This window comes from Rosa chinensis, chromosome 4, assembly GCF_002994745.2.
Source record: "Rosa chinensis cultivar Old Blush chromosome 4, RchiOBHm-V2, whole genome shotgun sequence".
In the NCBI taxonomy this organism is placed as follows: Eukaryota; Viridiplantae; Streptophyta; class Magnoliopsida; order Rosales; family Rosaceae; genus Rosa; species Rosa chinensis.
Window position 1 is genome coordinate 17,053,573 of NC_037091.1, and position 14,635 is coordinate 17,068,207.

Here is a 14,635-nt window from a genome sequence, read left to right on the forward strand (position 1 = left end):
CGGTGTGTTACTCATAGTCAAAATATTAACAACTTTCGACTTTATTTCAAAATCGATCCACTCAATCAACCATACTAACTTCGATATAACTAACAATAAAACACAAGTTTCCAATCTATTTGCACCTTGTTCATGACCATCTCGCATAAGCTAGAGCTTGTGACTTATATAAGAAATTAATTCCTACAACCATTCAACGTCCAATTAGAGAGCTTAATTTCATAATTTTTCCTTCTTTTTTTTACCATTTTAATTTTATGTCACGGACAAATTTCATATAATAAAATGTAGTTTATTAAAATAAATTATCACAAAACAATTCATACAAAATAAAAATACGTAAAAAAAATAAATACAAAAAAGACCCAAGGCATTGGCAAACGCCCAGGCCCAACTACCACCACGTATAGGCCCATTTCGACCTCTGATCTCAACCCACTCAACAAACCATTCAACCCGGCCCAACCCCACCACCTCCGACAAACCACTCGCTGCGCCGCACAGCCACCTTCGCGGGACCGCCGCCTTCATCCCACCGCCATTCCCATCGAGCCGTCGACCATTTAACCATGGAGCAGCGACAACCTTTCCATCCCATCCCTTTCCCAGATCGGACTCATGCGACCCAGTCCAAACCAGATCAAATTGATCGGATCCAAGCCGCGCCGGCACGATCTCGTCTCCACCAGGCAGTCTCCGTTCATTCGACACCCAGCCAATTCTCCAATCTCCTCCTCCCTCAACTCCCACACCGCCACCGCGATGTCCCAATCACACTAATCGCCGACTCGCCGATGTCGCAAACCTCACATCAGACCCAAACTGAGTCGAAAAGGAACTGTCCGACGACGCCGCTGTTAGGGGATGACGCCGCCGGAGATGGAGAGGAGGTTTTCTCAACACTAGGGGAGCGGAACCCGGGATGTTTGGCATTGTAGCCATTTTTGTTTTTTACCCGTCCTCTCTCTCAATCGAACTCACTTTTTTTTTTTTTCCCAAACCTGTTCGTAAGAAGACGGTAACGGGGGGACGGGGGGGGAGACAGATTGGGTCAGAGAGGACCCTACAACTTTTCATTCGGCCTATGTTGTTCTGCCACGTCATCCTGTCCCTCTGCCACGTCACCAGGTGACCCTCACCTAGGTGGATAGCAGAATCTTCGGGATTAAAAACCGAAATACTATTCAGAAATCCAAGGACCTCCCTACTTAGAGGGGGCCTCCCTTAGGGTAATACTAGCCTCCACTACCTGAATCCCATACTCTCAAACAGAATCCACAAGGGTCCTAGAATCGGGCCCAAAGAGGTGCAAGCCACCAAGCAACCACCCACTGAGCCTAAGCTTGACAAGGTGACCCAAGCCTAAAAACTAGGACCGGGCTCCAAACTACTCGACTAGCACCATGAACTTGCCTCCCCACACATACCGCACCCAAAGTCATCGGGTAGCACGACCATATCCAGGCCCGGACTTGAGATTATGAGACTTGAGGTGAAAAATAAAAATGGGCCTACATTTTTTTTATAAAAAAGAAAAAAAAAAGCCAAAAAACATATTTACAAAAATAATTTAAAAAATAAATAAATACATAACAAAAATGAGATTCGAATCTAGTCTAGGAGTAACATAAAGGAAAGGAATGCAACTTGCCAACTAAATCAATCTCATTGTTTGGTAAAAGACTTACATTTTATTTACTTAACCTTTTTAAAATACCTCCAGAAAAAGAAATATTAGGTCCCGACGAGACACCGGGCCTAAGACCGCCGACTCACAGGCCTCATGTCAGGTCCGACTCTGACCATATCATTAGACGAAATTGAAACAGATCACCTAGAAACTCGAAGCTCTCATCCCTAAAGGTACTAGTCACCAAGCCTCGTAGCGAATCCACCTGTCAGTAGCAGTCCCAAAACGAATTTCGCTCCAAATTGATGCTTATTTATAAGTACAATCAAACACAATTTATAAAACAGGAATAAAATATTGTGGTCTTCATAGAGAGGTTGATTGATTCTTGCAACGTGACTTCTAAGTTCTAACCATGGGGAGAAAAACTGTACTCATTGCGACAAAAGATTTGACGAGGTTGCTATCTTATTCGAGATAGACAATGTAAGATATTTAGATTCATGTTTAAACACTTTTCAAAATGTTGGGAATAAGAACAGAAAAAAAAATACATATTCAACATAAATAAAATATAAAAAATATTAAGATAAAAGAAAATCAGTTAGAGTGTTGTCTAAGTCTCGCATGATTATATACAACTTTCTGAAACTGAATTCTAATCGGATTAGTAAAAACCAATGCAAAACCCCTCTATTTTTCTGGTAAAACAATAACTGGTTAGATTTCTTCTTCAAGATTAAGTAATTTAGAAATAAACACCCATCAAATTTAGAAATAAACACCTATCTCTTTCATCGAAGCAAATTCTAATCGAATCCATGATTTATCAAAAATCTAACTTGAGGTGCTAATTCTCTAAATAGCTTTTGGTAAATCATAGACCGACTAGAAGTCATCTCCAACTCTAATAATTGACTCTAAAGAGATATTTTTCATGCAAGTTGTGTAAATATGCATCAACAGTCAAGGTATATATAGGCATCCAAAGAACTATTTATGGTACTCTCATGAATGGATTTCCAAATATGTAAATCTAAATTTTAATCTACTAAAAAGGCAAACACATTAATGTAGTGAAATATAGATAGACAACCATAAAATGTATCACGTTATCCATCCTCAATTCCTCATTTGTACAAAGCAAACAATTACTAGTAAAGTTTTTATTTGGATTTAAAAATCCTGAATTTATTATTTGTAATCTGCTAAATAAGGTTGATGCATTAATGTTATTGTTTATATACATTGAACAACCTAAAAAAGAATCATATTATTCTCAACAAACAAAAAAAAGTACCTGGAAGAGGCCTCCGATTTTTTTGGAGTGATCTTGGAGTACGAAACCTAGGTTTCGTGTTGCTGGCGGCGGTGTAGCTTCGCTCCCCTGACCAGACAAGGTTGCGGTGCCCTCTCGGGTGCGACGATGGTGTGGCGGCGGTGCGGACTTTGGTCTGGATCGTTTTTGGTTCGGCGACGGCGGATTGGTTTTCGGGTTTGTTCCAATCGGGTTCGCTGGGTTGGTATAGATCGGGATCTGCAGTCTATCGTCGTGGTGTTCGGTGTAGGGCTTGGCGGTTTTCTGGGCATAGCACCGCTACGAAGACTTCTTGAGAGGGAGAACGGCGGCAGTGAAACTTCTAGAGTGGGAGTCGATCGGCTAGACAGGTCGAGGTACCGGATTCCAGCGAGTATTGCAGGGGATCAAATCCTCTTCGTCTGGGTCTGATTACCTGCTTGGATTCGTGAATAGAAGAGAGGTAGCGGCCCCAGGGGCGGTGATGCAGTGCTGGAGCGGCCAGCCGTCGGAGAGCTTAGCCATGGCGGAGATGGGGTAGAAAGCAGAATTGGGTTGCTGCTCACTTTACTCAGATTTGGGCTTGGGCCTGGGCTCAAATTTGAGTTGTTGGGCTCTCTGTTATGGCCTAGTAGGGAGGGTGGTAAATCATTTGTCACTTAGTTATGAAGGTGGGCCTGACTTGAGATGTGGACCTTCTTGGGCTTTCAGGTCAACTTATGGTCTAGGACCAATCGTTTTCGGATCAAGCCTGCTACGGGAGTTGGTAATTATCTGGAATAAGATTGGTGTTTTTTTTTTTTTCAAGCGGCTTATGGAGAAGGAATTGCTCATATTTGTTTGCTAGGAAGTGACTCTCTTTTGGTACCGCAATTGCGCGCCTGGCTAATAGGGATGCTGGTAAATGATTTTGCCCTAGAAGACATGGAGTGTTCTTTGTTTATGGGTTCGCTTACAAAGTGGGCTCAAAATTGACTTGTAATGAGTTTACATTACTTAGATAAGAGCGTGGTTGCTACCTCGCCATTTTTCTGTCTTTAAGTGTATGTTAGACTCTGGCTCTTTGGCTGGTCATCTAATGCAATGAACCTTTACTTCAAGAAAAAAAAAATCATATTATTCTCATTTGTAGAATGCAAATAGTTAGTAGTTGAAAATGTCATATTATTCTCATTTGAAACCCATAAATTATAATGTATTAATTAAGATAACTATCTTAACTTTGTTGACACGTACAATGATAATAGAAAATTAAATCATATTACACTCATTTGTAGAAAGTGAATAATTATTTAATGTGTGATTTGAATTTGAAAATTCTTAATTCTATAAGCTGTAATCTACTAATTATGTAATTCACATTATTGGATTATACAATGACACCTATGAATGAATCAAACTATCCTCAATGTAAAAGTAGACAAAATCTATTGTAAAGGTAATTGTTTGGATTTCAAAATTTATAGTCTATAAATTGTAATTAATCTATTGAATAACCAAACCACATTAAAATTAGTTTGAACTTCACGTATAGATAGATAATAATTGATCATTGAAGGTGTCATTTTATGATTATGTATTAATGCTCTTGGGTTATGTTAAAGATGAAATATCATATCAAATTTAGAGGTTCAACTAGAATCACCCATATCAATCAATGTCTTCCTTGATACTAAGGTTATTTTAATTTAATTCGAAGCTCTGACCTAGCTCTGCTAGGGTTTGGGTAACGGCGCCTTGTGGGATCGTCGTACCCTGTACCCAAGGTTCTAAATCTTTGCGATATTTCCGATATATCTCCCGATATCTCCTTTTTTCGACGGACCGATATATCTAGGGGGGTAAATATCTTATCTGTCACCGTTTCTGAGAAATTTCTCCGACATCGTCAAATATCCCCGATATATTAGATATTTGCGATATATCCCGATAAAGTGAAGAAATATCTGTAAAATTTGAGGTAAAAAAAAAAAAAAAAAACTCAGTAATTCTCTAAATGAAAATCTGTGTGAAGAGAGATTTCCTAAAGGCAAATTTGAGTGAGGAGAAATCCCCTCAAGGTGAATCTATATGAGTAGAAAATCCCCTCAAGGCGAATCTAGGTGAGGAAAAAAATCCCCTCAAGGCGAATCTAGGTGAGGAGAATTGGATAAATACCCTCAAGGCGATTTTGGGTGAGAAGTAATTCTCTAAAAGTCTAAATGCAAATCTGTGTGAAGAAAGATTTGGTACTGTGTAGTTTGTGACTACTTCTGTAACTCTGTATGTAGTTTGTAACTCTGTAGTTGAATAATAGAAAGAAGATAAAGTCATAAAGGTTCAATTATTCAAATGAGGCCAAATGACATTGCAGAAGGAAGTCAAGGAACCATATATGGATGACATGATGAGAAGAGAGTGCAGAGTACAGAGTATTAAATTTTGGTTATGCATCTTAAAAAAGTGAGGAATAACGAAGCTATTGTGTAGTCTGTGTCTTAAACCTGAAATTTTTTTTTGGAAGTTGTCTCTTGTTTTAGTGGATCAACATAATTAAAAATAGAAAGTGATATATGATATGAAGCAAACTACATATGATATGTAGTTTTGAAGGTAATTTTGATCATGCCACCCAAGATGAAGACCACGGAGTGAGAACAGCTGGTCATGGTGCTCAAGAGAAGACCCGATATAGGAGGAGGACTAGAGGTGCAACTGATGATCAAAGTACCCCATCTAATGTTTCTTCAATTGCCTTAAGTTTTGACTCCATCAGTTTAGGCACAGAGCGCAGTGGGATCTCAAATGAATCTCATGAAGGCAACAATCAATTTGGTTATGATGCTTATGGATATAATGAATATGGAGAAGTATATGATCAGTCATCTAGTTGGGTCCATCCTTATTATTCCCTTATAGGGGAAACAGTCGGCAGCTCTAAAGAGATCTATAATTATCATGTTCATCACTACAATTCGCACTATATGGGTCATATGTCTTGGTCTGATTATTGCATTTTCGTAGACTAGCGAGCGGCTTTTCAACCGCCTAGAGTCTCTTTTTGAATGTAGATGAAGTTTACATTCATATGTATTTATATGTAGTTCTAAATTTCTAATAAATTTACTTTTTTCAAAAACGATATTTTCGTACACTGTATCCCCGATATATCTGATATCTCCATTTTTCAAAGTACCGATAGATATGAAAATACCGATATTTAAAACCTTGCCTGTACCTACTCCGTTCAATGGAGTCATTTACAGGCTTTGGTCTGTCTGTCTCTATTCTTACTGGCTTCTCTGGTGGTGATGGTGCAGTTTGCTTAGCTCTTGGCTGGGCGATGGTTTTTGGCGGTGGGTGCTGCAAGATGATTGCCAACGGTGAATTGGGTAAGGTGGCTTCTATTCTTGAGGGGGTGGCGGCACGTCCTTGTGGTGGTGTTGCTCCACCCATGTTAGATCTACAGTTTTCTCTCTGTTTTGGCTTTGGGTTGCTGCTATCAAGATCTGGCCTTGTAGATGGATTGCAGTCGAAGATGGTCGGAATTGGGATGGGGGTTTGGTGTCGGATTTTGCTTTGGATCTCAGGCATGTCTTGGTATCAGGTTTCTCTCTTCGGTGGTGCAGGCAACAGACCATTGAGCATGGCGGTGGTCTGGTGCGGAAGCGGCGGCAGAGATGAATGTGGAGTTGAACTGGCTGCTAGGGAAAACCCGAGTTGGGCTTGGGCTCAAGTCTGCATTTTGGACTTGGGTCTGAGAGCTATTGGGTGGACCATAGTAGAGGAATTTGGGCTTACGACATCTTGGATCCAGATTTGGGACCCAGGTGGTTTTTTGATAAAAATTTGGGATCCGGGACGACTTTCATTTCAGTACCTAATTACTTATTTTTATTGGGATCAATACCCGCGAGGAACTGCAGGGCTTATTGGTTTGAGGTTGTCAGCGAGTCTACTGATGGATTCTGCAAAAAACATTTATTGTCAGTATCTTATTAGTTTACCCCCCCTGAGCTTCACTCAATAAGTGGAGTGGTATTGCGTTTAGCGGTGTCTCTTTCTGACGGCCCCACTGGGGCGGGTCACTGTGTAATATTGCTTTTTCTTATTGAATAAAATGGCTGACCTCCTTCTACTAAAAAAAAAAGAAGATGAAATATCGAATTTTATGTTTAAAAAATCTAGTCGTCGTGATTTGAAAACCCACGAGACTATCCATCAAGCTATGTCTAGTCTACCAAAAGTAGTCTCGTAGGTGCTATCAACTCCCGACTGAATTTTTTAAACATGAAATTCAATTATGTCATTTTCAAATAACTCAAAAATATTAATTTCTTGTTCATTTGCTCCCAAAGGACCTAGAAAATGATGAAGACCCAAGGACCTTGGGCCAAGGTTTTTTTTTTTGAGAATAAGAAACCTTTATTGATAATAACCAAAATTACATCATACAGGATGACTGGTGGTGGACATGAACTCCCCACTCTCCTCCCTAAAACCTAAACCAGTAACGGGTCCGTCATCAAGAATGACCTCCATGAGCCGAAAGGGCCCACCCCTAACCACCTATAACGCCAAATCTCTCGGGCTACAAGAAATCCCGAGAATCTTGATACCACCTCATTGATAATCGCCAAAACCAAAGCCCTCTTCCACACTGTGTCCCAAAGATACCAGACCACGTGTAAGGATCACTCGTCAGCACATTAACCATAAGATAACACCAAAATTAAACCCATTCGTCCCCAGGAATGACACCACATCCATGGCACTTCAAATTGACCCAACCCTAGCTCAACAGAGTAGGGACATACAAATGACCAAGAAAACCTAACGAAAAATACAACTTTAAACCAAAGAAAAAATAAAAAATAGCCGACACAATCCTCATTCTTCTCCCCAATAGCCTCACCGACAGACCACCACCACCACAAGGTTACCCCTTTGAGCTCACGTCGCCGGAGAAGCCCAGAGCTCCGAGAGTCTGCGTCCTTCAGCTTAAGAACTCGAGACCACCACTGCAATCTCCCCCTAGCATCCCACGACAGAGAAGCACCCAGCGCCGTACGATCCATGGCATGCCGCCGCCATGATCCGGCCACTGGCCACCTGCTCCACCCCTGCGCCGCTGTCGATCGCCCAATACCGGTCATCCACCCCAGCGTTGCCACCTGAGAAAAGAGAAGAATCGTCCACAGCCCAGACCATCTAATAGAAAGCAAGATTGAGAGGCCAGGGACCCCAATAACCCATCCGGCAACACCCGCTGCTCGTCGATGCAGCAGGGAATCACAATCGACGCCGGGGCGCCGCCGGATAGGCTGCGACCTTTCCCCTGTGATTTCCAACCATAGACTTCTTTGCTGGTTTCTCGGAGCTATCTACCTTTGACCCTGGGCCAAGGTTGATGGTCACTAACAAAAAAAACTCATGTTTTTAATTTTATTTTTATAAATAATTTCTAAATGTCAATTTTATCTTTACATTTAACTGAAAAATTAACAGAACTACCAAAAGGTCAAAACAGAGTTTAGGTTCAAATATCAAATTGTCATCTTTTAAAGACTAGGTACCGAATTATCCAATTAACCTCAGATACCGCAGAAAGAATTTACCCTTTATTTTATTTTATTCTTAAGAGTATATTGTGAATTATTTAAAAGTGCCATTCGTAAATAAGGTAGTTTCCATTTCCCTGTGAATCCTTGGGCAAATTTCATTTTTTTTCGTTTTAATTGGCAAATTTCTACATCTTACGTCAGCAAATATAATAGTGAAGACTGTCTCGTAGTCGTTGCCTTAGTGCCTTACCCTCCGGGAGTCCCAGTCTTTCAGTCTGAGACAGCCAGTGTTGCTGTTTCTGAAGAACCAGCGCCATCCAAGAACAGGTTCTTCTTCTCATTTCTCTCAGACATTTCGTTTTATATGATTCCCCCGAAATTTGAGAAACGAAACCAAATGAAAGAACCAAACTTTAGACTCTCTAATTATTCTGTTTCGCTTCCCTAATTCTGTTCTGAAAAACCCAACTTTCTTCTTCCCCCAATCACTCTCTGCAATCAAGCCCACTACAGAAACGCGCCCCTAATGTAGGTTTGTTGTATTTGATTATTCCCCATGATTCGTAATTCGTATAAAAGATCGTTCTTTTCACGCACTGAAGGTGTTTGATGAAATGCCTGAGAGAGCTTAATTGCATTATAAGTTTCGAGTTTAGTGACTGCTTAGATTGGCTTCTTGACTAGTTTGCGAAAGTCGAATTCAGGTTCAAGATTGAGAAAGTTTCATTTGAGGCATAAATGTAAAGTATTGACTGCATTTAGAAGACGATTAAATAGTCATAACCAAATTTACTATGCGTCTTTGTCTGTTTTCTGTTGAGTTTTCACTTAATGAGTGAGAGTGCGTGATCAACGACATTGTAGAATGCGGAATGTGTGTTGCTTTCTCATGCATTAGCAGTTCCGATGGGTATATTTTTTGGCAGTCAGTGATGTAATTGAAATAACATGCAGGATACTTGTTGCTGCACTGCTCTACTAAATGGGGGAGTCATCGTTTTTTGACACAATGATCAGTCATCTACGTTCAACATCCAAGTACGAGCAGTATTATTCTCCTTATTGACCTGACGTTTCTGTCTATATTTTGTTGTGTGTGTGAGTTGAAAACAATTGGTAGTAACTCTTAGACAGTACATATGACAGTTGTTTTTGTTTTTATTTTTTATTTTCTTCCTTTAATTACCGCCCTTTGTTCTTGGTGATTTGTTTTCAAAAGTTGTAGCTTCTGATACTTGCACAGTTTTTTTTTTCTTCCCTGTAAAGTAGAAATTGATGTATGTGGAGAAGTACTGAAATTTCATATATATGCAGTGAAATAAAGAAATTTTTGCTTTACTTTTGCTGTACTGAATCAAATTACCAAATGCACATAAGTTGGATTCATACAGTAGGATCATCAATCATGGGACTGCATAATTATGAAATAACCTACGGCTTTTATTTTGCTCTTATCTAAGCGTTTCAACATCATTTTTTTGTTGCCCCTCTTCAGTCTTCTTATTTATATTGTCTGTGGTATAAGGTATTATACTGGTTATCCAAAGGATCTTGGGCCATCAAGGGTTATCCATTTTACATCAGAACGTGAATTTGTTCAGCTCCTTCATGAAGGTTATCCTGTGGTTGTGGCATTCACCATCAGGTCATTGGGACACCTTCCCCATCACTTTTTGTTTACTTAGTTATAACCCTTTTCCAGTTTAACGTTTAAATACTCACTTCAAAGTTTGGATAATGCAGGTGTAATCTTACAAAACATCTTGACAAAGTATTAGAGGAAGCTGCAGCTGAGTTTTATCCACATGTGAAATTTATGCGTGTAAGTTATGTTTAAATCATATCGTTACAAGCACTGCTCTAGATTAAGAAAATAAGAACTAGTATTGTCATTTTATTTAGAGTATACCTTTTCGTTTAAATTTTGAAGGAAAAATTTCACAAATGGTCACTCAACTATGACTCATTCGACACTTTGGTCACTGAAGTTTCAAATATATCACTTTGGTCACTCAACTATTAGATTGTCAATCACTAAAGTCACTTTGTTAATTTTTTTCATTAAAAAAAAATTATAAAAAATACTTTTTGGGTGACTTAAGTGATTGACAGTATAATAGTTGAGTGACCAAAGTGATATATTTGAAACTTCAGTGACCAAAGTGTCGAATGAGTCATAGTTGAGTGACCATTTGTGGATTTCTCCCTAGCATGTGAAAGTATGTTGCGGTAGACTTGTACAATCCTGCAAACATATCACTAGCACCACGTGTACTCACAACGATGCCTTTAATGTTGGCGCTTATCCCATGGCAATCTTGGCATTCAACCTGAAGGCCCGCCTTCCTCCAAAAGGGTCATGTCTTTGATGAATGCGGGATATTGAAAAAACCTACCTTCACATAATTTTACGGTCTTCTTCTCCCTTTTAGCACCTCTAATACTTTCTATTCTATATGGTTGGTATTGTCAGGTTGAGTGTCCAAAATATCCTGGTTTCTGTATTACACGGCAGAAGAAGGAATATCCATTTATAGAAGTATTTCATAGTCCAGAACAAGTAAGGGGGAAATTTTTTTTGTATGCCTATTAAGTAGATTCAGTTGTTTCCACTAATCATGATGCTAACATCTTGCATTTAGATAACATATTTTTGCTTAGTTTTCTTTGGGTTTAGGAAAATATTCTCTCTCTTTTTGTCTACTATTTCTTGGTGATGAATATTAAACTATGATACCCACATGCTGGTGATAGATAAACTGAGTGATAGTGGGCATTTGTCTCCTTCTAGCTTTAGAAACTCCTAGTGCCAATTGGTGAGTGGCTACTTGGAAGCTTGAATTCTATGGTGATGAGGACATCATAGCCAAACCTTTTAAGGTTTATGAGCGAAAGAAATGGAAAAAGAGAGCAGCTAGTCATTCCCTTTCCATATGGTTTGATTAATTGCTTTCAGTCTAGAAGTCTCTAGGCAGGTGTCTTTCAGTTTCAGTTTGGGATTTTTAAGGTTTCTTCATTATTTCAGTTTCAGTTAGGAGTTTAAATTCCTTTATTAGGTCTTTTATGCTTCAGTTTTGTGAAGTGTAACAGCCCTAGCTATGAAAGAGTCTTTAATGCTAGTTAATATGAGCTATCTGCTCAAATATAAATAAGTGTAAGTGCCAAGTGGCCAGATATGTCGTGATGAATAAAAATTTCAGAGTGTTTCTGAGTTTTCCAGAGATTGGAGTGTTGGTGTGAAGCCTTGTGTGTGAGTGAGAAATCTGGGAGGGAATCCTAGTTCTTAGTTTTCACTTTCTACCCTACAAAACCTGTGTGTGTTAAAGCATCCTGGTGTCTAGGCAGTGATTATACTGCATCATATGGTCTAGATGGTGGTATATGAGAAAGTGTTATATAAACTATAAATGAGGAAAGGTAATGGGTAATATTTGATTTTGTACTTCAAACTGGTAAATCAACAGATAAAAGGGTCTGAAAGATGTTGAGTTGGTGTCATTTGTAAAAGTGGTGGGTTTTCCGGAGATATTAGTATTTTTGCTAACGCAAGTTCCTCCTTCATCTATATCAATATCAAATAACAAGATACAATGGAAATTCTTTCATGAAGTTTCTCTTGTTTTTTTTTTTTCACTGGATAATATCTGCGAATAACAGGGAAAGATGATGTAGTTCCTTTCTCTCTCTCTCTGTTTTTTTTTTTGGTGTCATTGGATATCGAATAAAGCATGGATTTATTGAGTGTATGCAAGTGTATGTAACCAGGGTGTCAAATTGAATTCTTTACTATTTTAAACAGGGTCTTGAAATTAAGAGAATGATCTAACCAAGGTTCCATTATGATATTGACTTTTTCTTGGTTTATTAATGACCAGTCCTCATCAAAGTTAAGAGAATGGTGTAACCAGGGTTCCATTATGATATAGACTTTTTCTTAGATTATTAATGACCAGTCCTTATCAAAGTTTTTGACAGCGATATGCCTCTTAGGCACTGGACCACTGCTGAAATTAACTGAAAGTTATCTTTCTGGTGCAGACATCTAGCCAGGGAAGGGTTGCTGATCCAAATATTACAAAGTACTCGGTGAAGGTTCTACCTGTAAGTTTCTGAGCTTGTTTATGAAAAATCATGTTACTATCTCAAGAGGTGGACTTTCTCTATCATATTTTAAGCATATTTCCTAGCTCCATCACCTAGAGATATCCATGAATAGCCATCCTTTATATACATGCAAACAAGGATTCATTATATTTTGTGTTCTTCCGCCATCAAAAGTTGAGATTTCAGTGCTGTGAAGTATTATCTGATTTGTCCCATCTTGCACTTTTCCAGTTCCATAACGACACAAGTGCCTATGGATTTAGAGAATTCTTCAGGCGTAATGGAATACGATCATCAAATCCACAGTAAACCTCTGGTGAGGATTGAGTTCATGCTAATGTGTTAAATAACTTTTGATTAATGGTTGATTGGATGATGCTCATGTATTATGAAAAAGAAAAACTGGGCACATATGCAACATATTGAGAACAAAGGATTAAGTTCTACTGGTTTGTTTCATTTTGACCTGAAAGCTGTATTATTTTATGTTTTAACAGCTGTCATTTTTATCAGATCTTGCATTGGAAGTATTTCTCTCTCTTTAGGTTCCTTGAACATTTGATTTTTTAAAATTCCAATCTAATTTCAATAGTGCGAATGAAACTTTCAGCTTTCTATTGTTAGTTTTTTGTTGGTCGAGATTTATTCAATTAGTTTCGGTGTCAAAAGAAAAAGAAGGGGCTCGCAACATGATATCTTTGGATGATAAGTATGTGTGGAAGATACAGAGAATGGTTAGAAGGTCAAAATCAAAGATTATATATATCTTTCATATTTGTTATAATCTCCACTTTTCAGTTTTCTCTTTACCTCCTTTTGTTTTATTAGTTCCTCACTCATATCCCTTCCTCCATGCCCCTTGTACCAGCTATGATACCATCAGAGATTCACAGCTATCGGTTGCTTTTTGTTTTCTTCAGTTTTAGAGATTGAGAGAGGTAGTACAAGGAGTAAAATAGCAATTACGTTCCTCGTTTAAAATCAAAAGATATCCTTTTAGGAATTTGGGATATTTCATGAGTGATACCAGGATATCTCTACTACGAATGACACACACATGTTTTACTTTAGAATGAAAAGGTCCACAAAATAGGGTTGAAAATGGTTTAGTTGAGACCTTGAATTGGAAAAGGACAAGGAGACTCCTTTTCTGAAATCAAAATGACATTACCCTGATATTATATGAGAAGCAAATATTAGAATTGACCTTTTGTTGTATTTGGTTATTGTCCTATTATACAACCAGCCAGAACTAACCCATCACGGCCAACCTACCCTGTGTACATTGTACTGCCCAGTTCGTATGTATACCATAGACTCTGCAACTTTCTTCTGTCGAAACATACACTGAGAGAGTGAGAGTCATCAATTGTTCCGGCTATGAGAGCCGAATAGGGCAATCGTCTCAGAAACCCCCAATTCGTGTACATTAAGCTAGAGATCCCCCAAGCGTGTATGTTATTTTCCATGCCTAAACCATGTCATGCTTTTTTTGAATTTCAATCAGAAACCCAACAAAGAAGTCGACATTTTCTAGCGAGTATAATTAAGCTGCATGTATTAGGATTCAACAGAGTAGTGGACGGCAAACCTCCATATTAGACCAATAATTTGCAACTTTATGATCATCTTTATGCTTTCAGGCTAAAGATTCTCTCTTTTTTTTTTTGGTTCATGACTTTACCACGTTCATACTATAAGCAGTTGAGAAGTTAGGTGATGATATAGCTCTTACCGTCCATCGTCTGCATCGTTATTACTACGTTCACGCTAACGACTGAGAGCAAATTGGTGTTTCAATTTACATATTTCATATATTGTTTGAGGACGTATAATATTTGAGTTCAAACATATTCTTTATTCGAGAAATTCTATTGAGATTTCTATATTTTCTCTTATAATTCTATAAATTTTTCTCGCGCGAACTTTCTAGTTAGGGTTGTGGAAAACTTGGACAAAAGCAACTTAGGTCTTAATAGAATATCTTTGATTTTTATTTATTAAAAACATCTGATTTATTAGCTGCCAAAGGTGAAAGTTACTGATTGGAATCTAATATAA

At 38.5% G+C, this 14,635-nt stretch overlaps 1 protein-coding gene and 1 long non-coding RNA gene across 4 annotated transcripts; one reads left to right on the forward strand and one right to left on the reverse strand.

Moving 5' to 3' along the window:
- Nucleotides 1-278: 278 nt before the first annotated feature.
- On the reverse strand, nucleotides 279-3,449 carry LOC121052547. The gene is made up of 2 exons (XR_005809406.1): nucleotides 2,931-3,449; nucleotides 279-1,895 (listed from the first exon to the last, which is right to left on the reverse strand). It is a non-coding gene; the product is annotated as an uncharacterized LOC121052547 (long non-coding RNA).
- A 5,201-nt stretch (nucleotides 3,450-8,650) lies between these two features.
- On the forward strand, nucleotides 8,651-13,104 carry LOC112198498. 3 transcript variants are annotated; one of them, XM_024339630.2, is made up of 7 exons: nucleotides 8,652-8,797; nucleotides 9,425-9,508; nucleotides 9,996-10,115; nucleotides 10,214-10,292; nucleotides 10,944-11,030; nucleotides 12,509-12,571; nucleotides 12,806-13,104. In XM_024339630.2, exons 2-7 carry the CDS (start codon nucleotides 9,453-9,455, stop codon nucleotides 12,881-12,883), a joined length of 483 nt encoding a protein of 160 aa, XP_024195398.1. In that variant the 5' UTR covers nucleotides 8,652-8,797; nucleotides 9,425-9,452; the 3' UTR covers nucleotides 12,884-13,104. The 3 variants fall into 3 exon arrangements, with proteins under 3 accessions (XP_024195400.1, XP_024195398.1, XP_024195399.1); XM_024339631.2 differs by lacking the exon at nucleotides 8,652-8,797 and adding an exon at nucleotides 8,822-8,998; XM_024339632.2 differs by lacking the exon at nucleotides 10,944-11,030 and having other exon boundaries at nucleotides 8,651-8,797.
- Nucleotides 13,105-14,635: the final 1,531 nt, after the last annotated feature.